The following is a 9,822-nucleotide window of genomic DNA, read 5'->3' on the forward strand; positions in this document are numbered from 1 at the left end:
AGATCAATTTATGAAATGAAGCTGAATGGCACGAACTGAAATTAACTGAATAAGTTAAGCTAAAATGAACTATCAAGCAGGAGCATATAACTTAATAGAATCTAGTAAACAGAAGAAGCATAGTTCTTGTATGCTTAAGGGGACATGCAAGGTGCCTACGTGACTAACAATCGTGAAACCCATGTTAGCTGTTCAAAGAAACCATGTACTATAGTAAAAGAAGTACTAAAAGGAACGAGAGAAGATTGAAGCAGTGGACGGACTCCTGAGTCCCAATCAATACCACCAGCCAGCGTCGACTCTTCCAGTCCTGTGGTTTCGTTCCATAACTACCTGTTCTGGCCAATGTTCCCTGCTTTTCTCGAAGCTTCTGCCCACGTCGCCGCTCACAATTGGCCAGCCAATGGTAGCCACTTCAGCCTCTTCGTTTCATGCGTCGACGCAGCTTCGTCTTCCTTCGTAGCACCCTTTACAACTATATTTTTGAATAAATGTTGTGCGCACGTATATCTAAAGTCCTCAAAAGATATTTCGGAACATACTGTACGTAGAGGTATTACGTTTCGTGGGGGTCTCACATATCAGCTTACGAAACACACACACACACACACAAAACAAGTTCAACAACAATGGCGGCAACGGAATCTGAAACACAAACAAATATGGGCTGGTAACGGAGGCGGTAACGAAAAAGTGTCCGCTACCTTTCCCTGATTATAAATGCACTACTCGTCGTTATGATGAACGTCACCTGAGTCTCCCAATGTAGGGTCAAAACCAATGTAGGGCTAATGTAGGGCCTCATTGAGGCTTGTGCAGTGACGTCATGTACGGTCACGTGACATTGGAAAACATATTGCGACACCGGAGTCAGAGTAGGGGGCATGACGCGAGCTGTTGAGTTATGCGTGCAATTGCCAGAGGAAATTGTAAAAACACACGCTGCTAACTCACTCGAGCCCCAGTAACAGGCCTGTGACGCACCCCCATGTTTTCCCATGTCACGTGGCTGCAAGGCGCTCAAAGGCTGCGCGTGACGTCAGGTGCACAAGCAATCAACAAGCACGTGCACGTGGCTGTCGTCCCATTAGGAAGGGAAGACGCTGCTCGCGATGTTTGCAGACAAGAATCCAACAAAAGGAGCTGGGAACTAACGCTAACCCCAAACTACTTTGACAAAGTTGCCTAATACCCAAAACGCACTGTCACAGACAATCTGGATCGGTCGACAATCCTGGTCGGCGGAATCCTGCTGGGCACGCCGTACCGTCCGCACTTCACGTTCGTGATCTTCGTTTTCATTTGCAGCCGTCTGGTTCACGCTTTGCACAATACTTCCAGAAGTTTCAAATTAAAAGAAAACACAGGTCCAGGATGTCTACTTGAAGGAAATTAACATTAATACAAATGCGATTTCATCTGTTTCGGCGTTTGTCGATGTTGTTTTCTTCGTGCGGGCCGCTGTCATCGCCGTCATCTTGCCAACCCGGAACCGGCAGTGCGAGTAGCGAGAAGACGAAGAAGTGAAAGGAAGCGCCCAGTCTATTTTTTGGAATATAAAGATATTTAAAATCCATAATAAAGGAAAGTAAGAAGTAAAAGAAGTAAGAAGAAGTAAGAACCATTATGCGTTCTCATATCATGCGACACAAGGTAGTCTTTTATAGGTAGGTCTTAATAAAGTCCCCCCCCCCCCAATGTAGTCTGCTTCAGTAAAGAGGTTGGGACATTTCCATAGATGTGGTTTATTACATGGTGGACGCGTTGTACTGCACGCCAGAAGACTGAGCAAAAAAGAATTATTCTTGTACGTGTCGTACTTAGCGAAATACAAGCCCTCGAAGACACTCCCGAGCAAACCGCAGACGTCACAGAACTCAGTGCTGCGTCGTATCCCATTGGCAGCCGTGAGCACGTGACATCTCTTGTGCTGCCTCACTGGCGCCGGCAAGGGCTGTGATGTCAGAGCCGCATCGGTTTCGATATTCGCGGTTCCCATTTTCTCCGCTTCTATAACCCTCTTCGCTGTGAAGCTTTTAATGCGGGTTCACATCGGTAAAAAGAACCGTCTTTTTACGTTTATCTGGGATAACCTGGGATGACCTGTCGCACCCCTTCAACCATAATGTAACTAACAATAGCTCGCAAAATCAATCCAATCATTTTTTTTTATTCCGTTTTAGCGTGAGCGCATTTGTGAGCGGCGTTCAGATGTGGACAGATGGAAAGAGGACAGCATGAAGGAGTGGTGGACAGGGGTTAGCATGCGTCCTGGGCCGACTTCAGGGAACTGTGCCGGGAAACATGAGGCAGCACAGCGGGTGGCAGGATTCGAACCCGTGTCACCCCGCCAGTCTCGGCGTGGAAAGCGATCATCCTAAGCACTATGCCACGGGAGCTGGTCCAACCCAACCAATTTAACGGAAAAGTAAATGTAACACTACTGAGCACATTTTTGGTAGTATCTGTAGCTGTATCAGTACACTTTCATCCATGGTGTATCTGCAGCTGTAACTCAGATACCTTTTAACAGTAACTTGCGTTGCGCCGGTGAGACGTTTTGTCGGGAAGCGTGTGCACAAACGCGTGTATGGTCTATCTTTGTTGATGGCGGATGCCCCGTCTTTGTATCGTCTATTTTTATGACATTCCCCAGATACATTTTGTGAGTTGAGTGTATAAGCAGTTGTGCATGTCTGTTATGCCGCTACCTGCTGCCACATTATTTCGATATGAGTTAGAAGCAAAACTGCGCACAGATCTTCAGCTTATCAGTATACAAGGAAGCCGTAAGGGCATCACTTCGCCCATAATATGCTACGAGCTCTCGCACGAGGGTGGTGTTCGAACTGTTTGCTGTAGTCGGCCACGCTCAGGCGGGCAACATCACGAGTATCGCAGGGGAGGGGATGGAGATCTTGTGTCCTGCGTCAACTTCAAAGAAAACTGTACCGACAATTGTCTTAAAAAGCCTAAGGAAAACACACGCATACACACACCCAACACACAAAACACCCAGATAGCATACCAGGCACATGAATTTTCCCGGACTGGCCAGCAGATCGGCACATACTCGTCGCTTCTGGGAGGTCACCGGTTCGAATCCTTCAGCCGGCTGTGGTGTCTCGGTGTTCTGGGTTTTTCTATGACGCTTAAAGACAAATGTTTGCACTGTTCCCTGTGAAGTCCGCCCAGGACCAATCGGCCCAAGCAAAAAAAAGAAAAAGTCCGGAAACAAATATCAGCCCGTATATTGATTGTACGGCGACTACAGTCATGTCTCACTTATCCAGAGTTGAGATATCCGGAAAACTGGTTATCCGGACTGCATTACCGGGAACGAACCTACTACCATTGGATTTTGTCTCAGTTATCTGGAATTTGTTATCCGTATCCGGACAACAAGTACGGGAACAATCGTCCAAGACGTAGGTCATTCTGATTCGCTTATCCGGAAAAGTGTCAATGCCCTTCCTCCATGGCACGTTGTGTGTTGGCATTATTCCGGAAAAGGTTCACATCTCATGGGGGCATTCTGCGCTGTTTGACCCCCTTTCTTCAAAGGTCAATCCCTTTTGGTGTGTGCTGCACACCCTAGAGATGGTAGACGATAAGCGGAAGAGGTGCCTGTACCCACCCGGCGAAAGAAATCTACATGTGAACCTCAATTCGGTTGATGAATTAAACAACGCTAGTTATGGAGCTTTCTGGTCTACTTCTATCCAAGGTATAGTCGATAGATAACCACGTTTCACCCACTAAAGGAGGGGGGGGGGGAGGCGGTAGCCATGAACTATAAATTTCTTAATGCCAGTGCCACACATACACAGCCGCATTATCAGTCATAATTGCAACTATGTTGATGATCCCAGAAAAATACTAATTAATATTAAAGTTCTCGTGTTCTCTGGTAGATCGGTTTTTGGTAAGTATAGGCAGTTTCGAATCGCACGAATACCCGAATTATCATCATCAAAATAAAGTATTGACATTCCAGTCGCCTCGTTTGCACGCGATGTCTTGTCTCATGTTGCGGAACGTTGAAGAGAAAGAAGTTGTGAGGGACAGCAACATTCGGGGATACCTTACGGAAACATTATGCTAACAACTACGATCCTCGTCTGTGCTATGGTAAAGAAGACACGCTTGTGTTTCAAGCCACGAGCGAGCACTACAAGGTAAGCAACACTACACTTATTTTTGCTTCCAGGACGCGTTCATATAGGAACGTTAAGACGACTGTCTGTGTTCGCCCGCTCTGTCCATTCATCGCGGCACCTGTGATACACGAGACAGTCTTTTAGATAACGACCTTGCAAATATATACAATAAACATAGACTGGTACTGGAATAATTATTTCCTTTACTTGAATATGTCGCTTACTCTGTTTCCATTTTTGCAGAATCATGCTATTTCTGGCAGTGACGACTCTAGTGAGTATATTCAGCATATTTTCGCTCAACACAATGAAGAAGCAGGCGGCGGCCGTAAGCCCAATGCCAGCACCGACCAAGGCTTCAAGATCCTTACTACCATCCGAACAAGTCCACGTGAATACTAGTAGCGGACTCGTTCGCGGGACCTTTATAAAACTAGAAAACAACGGTGTGCTGGTCAGGGCCTTTCTCGGAATCCCGTTCGGCTCGGACACCGGAGGCGAGAATCGATTCCGAAGACCAGTCCCAGTCGCGCCCTGGAATGGAACCTACAACGCCGCGAAGAAACGACCGCCTTGCGTCCAGGAATCGTACAATCCTAAAGGTATGCATATTGGCAACGCGAACACGACGGAAGACTGCCTTCACCTCAACATCTGGGCGCCAGTTATGAATTGCAACACGGGATTTACGCCACATGGCCAGTGCTCGGACAAGAAGGTTGTGATGATGTACATATACGGCGGTTCATTTATGCACGGCGGTAACAGCTACTTCTTCTATGACGGACGCTACATAACTGGTTTCGGCGACGTTATCGTTGTGGTTCCGAACTACCGCCTAGGAGTCCTGGGCTTCTTGAACGCGGGGGTGCCCGACGCCCCGGGGAATGTGGCGCTTCACGACCAAATCCTCGCTCTGAAGTGGGTGAAGCGAAACATAGCAGCTTTCGGCGGCGATCCCCTTCAAGTGGTCCTCTTCGGCCAAAGTGCAGGAGCGATATCTGTCGGATACCTTCAGCTCTCGCCTTTAACGAGGCATCTTTTTAAGCGAGCCATCTTGCAGAGCTGCTCCGCTTTAGTGCCAATGCCCGACAACAGCAACGACACCGGCATCGAAAACATGAAGGCTATCGCTGCGGCAACCAACTGCAGTGCCACGGACACGGACGGCGTCTTCTCGGTGAACATGACACTGGAATGCCTACGCGGAGTAGAGGCAAAAAAGCTGGCCAGCATTAAAATTGCTCCGTTCTACCCGAGCTTCCACGACCAAATTTTAAATAAATCGCCCGCCACGATACTGAAGATGGTCGAAACGTTCGACGGTAAAGATATCTTACTGGGCAACACAATGCGAGAAGGAGACATGATGTTTGAGTCGACGTTTCGTCGCAACTTGACGTCTGGGGTGAAGTTAACGATGTCCGCAATAGCCAGGGCGTACAAGTTCATATACAGAAGGACCAGTTTCAGTCAGGCCCTTCTCATGCTTGCGCATATGCATGGCCTATACGACTTCGCAGATTCTACATACAGAGGGTTCCGAGATGCGATCGGTGATGTCTTGTTCAACTGCCCAACAAAATTATTCGCAGACATCTTCACGGCAAAGAAAGGTCACGCCTTCTACTACGTCTTGGCTTACCGGCCGTCATTCAGCGTCTGGGACTCGCCGACTGCAACGCACTCAGACGACGTCTCATTAATTTTCGGACTGCCATTTTTGTTGCGTAACCTCTCGAAGGACTCCGAACGCCGACTCAGCTTGCGGCTCATTAAAATGTGGACAACGTTCGCGAAGACCGGGTACGTGGATCACATCAGTTAACTCCTCAAAAGTTCGAAACGGATTGCGTAAATCAATGGAATCTTTCGTTTCAGGAAAGTTTACGGCGAGGATGGGAAGATGTGGCCAGCGTATGAGTCTGGTAGAAATGTGGTCGTGATCGACTTGAAGAATCAGACGTATTTGCACGAATTCAGGGCTCGACACTGTTCAGCACTGGCGGATTTTATAATGCATTAAAATACATATTTAAAGTGGGCTGCATTTTCATGTAAGCGATGATGCCCCTTTGTGAACTTGGATCAACGTAAGCGTGAAGACATGAACTTACGGTATACGTTTGTTACCTGTTTAAGCTCAGCAAAACAGTACTGCGACAGACGTCCTTCTAGGCTACTCCTTTTAACACAAGATTAGGCTGTTGTCCGCGCGTGTGCGACGTCAAACAAGCACAAGTTCGGTGTATCGAACTGATCTTTTTTCGCTCCGGTTTTCATTTCAGTTCAAAGGAAACGGTTCAGTTGCGGTCCAGCCCCGGAGTAAGAAAATAACTGTTCGAACCGGTTCAGGTTCACATGGTGCAAGGAGAACTGACTGCAGCGAAAATAACCACGATTATTCTCTCACAAGATGTCAGAGGGAGAAAAAAAAAAAGGTTACAACGTCCCACCAAGTGCCTTAGAGAAAAACAGCGAGCCCGTCATGGGCTCTGGTACATTGTTGTGATGTGAGCTTCGTGCACAAATAGCTACAATGCAGTTGACCTAAGTGACAGCAAGTCTTGCAGTAATTCCGGGAAAAGATGAGACGTTTGATAATGAATTTCAGAGTTTCCTACCGAAACACCGTTGCAAGCCATATATTCTGCGCTTGAGCTCTTTCTTGTGGTATGAGCACTTGAGGTAGTTCAATTTTTGACTTGACCCAAAAACAAACCAAAAAATATTTTGCAGTTTCCCTTTTTTTCGTTTTTTGCGGTTTTCATTCCGTTCCGGTTCGCCGAAAATGGCGTGTTTTCTCGTTTTTTTTCGGTTCCGGTTTTCGGTTCGCTCCGGAACCCTGCCAGCGATACGAAGCACGGTTTTTGCCCACAGGATGCTGCGTTAGGCTCCTTTTCCATTGTGAGTACAATGCGAAAGAGTGCAAACTATCACATCTACTTCGGACGAGGTATCCTGCTAATCCTATACTGATACTGCTCTTAATACTTACGGTGCACCGATGCACAAAGTTAACGTTAGAAAGGATGCACACACTCAGGTATGAACACATTTCACTTAGCTCAGTGGAGTGCAGAAGGGGTGGCACGATACCGGAGGCTATATCCCTCGCATACAGTTAGGCGTTGCCAGTTTTAGGTCATTATTTGCATCCCACTGCAAGATCGATCAGTGAAAGCAGTGAATGCCGCCACCACATAACACCTACTCGAAGAGCAACGCGTTCTTACTTCTCTCACACGGTGCGTTTCAATTCGTTGAGTGCACAGAGGCAGCACTTTGAAATACGTCAACTAAGCAACAGCGGTAAAAACAAGGAGGGAAAAAAAAACGAAGATCCGCAAGGGATGCGCATAGGAAAGTACGAATCGATCCAATATCGCGTACAGCGACTATGCCGGGCCGGAGATATGGAAGGCCTAGGAAAAAGCGGCGGCTTTTCCCTCAGGATATGTACACGGAGCCCACGTTCCGGATATATAAATCCAGCCACCATGTCCTCTGCGAACGTGATTCCAGTTATGAGCTTTGTACGGCGAGACAACAAAATAGCGAGTCCCTGTCTGCCCTAATGCTATGACAAATAAGTCGAAGCTCTTACCGCATACCGCCGGCAGCTTCTTTTACTTCCCGCACTCATAGAATATTCCAATGCTCGCTGGAATGGTGACCTTTTCCCGATTTCTCTTCGCAGTCCTACTTTTGCTCTGGGCAGGATGTTGATTCTTAGAAAGATAATGTATAATGCAAGCGGTTGTTCGCTTACATTATGGTGTTCTATGGTATTCTATGGGCTCATGCCTGCATCTCGAAAATGTTCTCGTGTGTATGTGTACGAAGGGGATTCTGCCAGGAAACGAGGACCGCAGTTCAATGTAAATAAAAGGTAGCACTCGAATGCTGTGCGGGAGATCGGGCAAAACAAGTAATCGTTCTGCTAAAATGGTAAGTCGTTGGTACATGCTATCATGCTCAGCTGGCTCAGCTTGCTGATGAATGTTACCCAACTAACACTATTGCTGACTGTCCTGGATACTTAGATAGAGTAGTGAACGAGGAAGCGAAGCCCACGACATCTAACCTATTCAACATAGTATTAAATCAAACATAACCTGCATAGAATACGCAATACTACTGCCTAGAACGGGAAGAAGAGGGGAGTTAAAACACGAGGCAGAGATAGAAAGCGATGTCATTTGTGTTCGTTCTTTTAAGGGATAGGTTTTGTGGGGTCTACAAACACCGACAGCCCCGTAGGTCTGTCCCTAACACTTGTAGATAGGCAAGAAGAAAAAAGAAAAGAAAAAGGAGGGAGAGAGGTTTTCATGAAGAAAACAGATCAAGATCAGAGGGTCACCACGTGAACAAAACTTGATAGTATAAAGCTACGGGATTTCAACGCGTTTGGCCGAATGCCAAAAGTAGAAGCCACCTTTTTTTCGTTATGCTACTGTTCCCTAATGGATACTACGGATTTCTAGAACCTTAACCTTGTAGATAAGTAATCAACGCCATCAATTCCCATGTCCAGGACTTTGGCAATAGTACACGTCTCTGTAGCTTTCGCTTGCTGCACTCAGCAAAAACATATAATCACGTTTTGAGACTCCACGACGTTTCTTTCGCTCGCAACATTGTGCACGACGCGATTAATAACTTCCGGAAATCGTAGAGAGTGAATTAGCATACATACTTGCTTCCCTGAGCTTCGCAATAGAGATAACTTCATTACTAACAATCTCCGAAGGGAACTTCCTCATTGTGTTTTTCAGCAACGGAGGTAGGGGAGGGGAGGGGGACCGTAAGATCAACCCAATGTTCGCATGTAAATGACGCCAGCAAACAGACGCAGCTCATCAGATTTTCTTTATTGACGTTCGCGTTCACATAGTTAAGCTAATCTAATATCGTTTGCTGATTCTTATGCAAACATTTTGGTTTTCACAGCACGAACGAAGCTTATTTGTATTCCACAAGACAATTGTGGTCGGCTCTTTTATTCTTATATGTTCGATGCACATACAGTGCAATTGCTCGCCAGTAAAACACGGGGCTGGCAGTTCATTTACGAGGAGAAAGTACATCGTAAAGAAAAAAAGATCAAGTGCCAAAGCTTTTTCTCTCGCGAGGCACCTGCCGAAACAAGACGTCGTTTTTTTTCTTCTTCTTCTTTTTTCATTCCAAAAGCGGACGGATCTTCCCTGAAGACACAATCACGTACACGAGCAAAGCGAGAGAAGCAGAGGTGAGGCAAATTGAAGACAAAGCAGTACATATAAAAAAAAGGAGGATCGATATACAGCAAGAGTGAAAAGTTGGTGCTCGACCTCACCCGGAAAGCTAAAACCAATTAACAGTCCCTCTACAAGACGTCTCTACTGAGAGAGGCTCCCACTAGTGATCAATCACGATGTGTGTCACCGCCGCGCTAATACACGCAAGGATCTCTGGGTAGTTTTCTTGAGAAACGAAAGCCCTTAAGCTGCCTCTCCCGAGATGGGTAACTCTCATCTATTGCGTGCACTGTGTTGCGTTGGGGAGTCGAGCTTGCTTCTGTTGCGCTGTCGGAGGCATCCGTTGGTTTGGCGCTCTGTGTTTAAGGATTATCTGAATATGAATTCTAGGTAGATCGCAGAAACAATATGCAAACACGGTG

At 46.6% G+C, this 9,822-nt stretch overlaps 1 protein-coding gene across 1 annotated transcript; it reads left to right on the top strand.

Moving 5' to 3' along the window:
* The first annotated feature begins 4,007 nt into the window (after positions 1–4,007).
* Positions 4,008–6,204, top strand: LOC135383966 (acetylcholinesterase-like). The gene is made up of 3 exons (XM_064613237.1): positions 4,008–4,178; positions 4,404–5,966; positions 6,042–6,204. The coding sequence occupies exons 1-3, from the start codon at positions 4,099–4,101 to the stop codon at positions 6,184–6,186; spliced, it is 1,788 nt and encodes a 595-aa protein (XP_064469307.1). The 5' UTR covers positions 4,008–4,098; the 3' UTR covers positions 6,187–6,204.
* Positions 6,205–9,822: the final 3,618 nt, after the last annotated feature.

Source organism: Ornithodoros turicata, chromosome 2 (genome assembly GCF_037126465.1).
Source record: "Ornithodoros turicata isolate Travis chromosome 2, ASM3712646v1, whole genome shotgun sequence".
NCBI lineage: Eukaryota > Metazoa > Arthropoda > Arachnida > Ixodida > Argasidae > Ornithodoros > Ornithodoros turicata.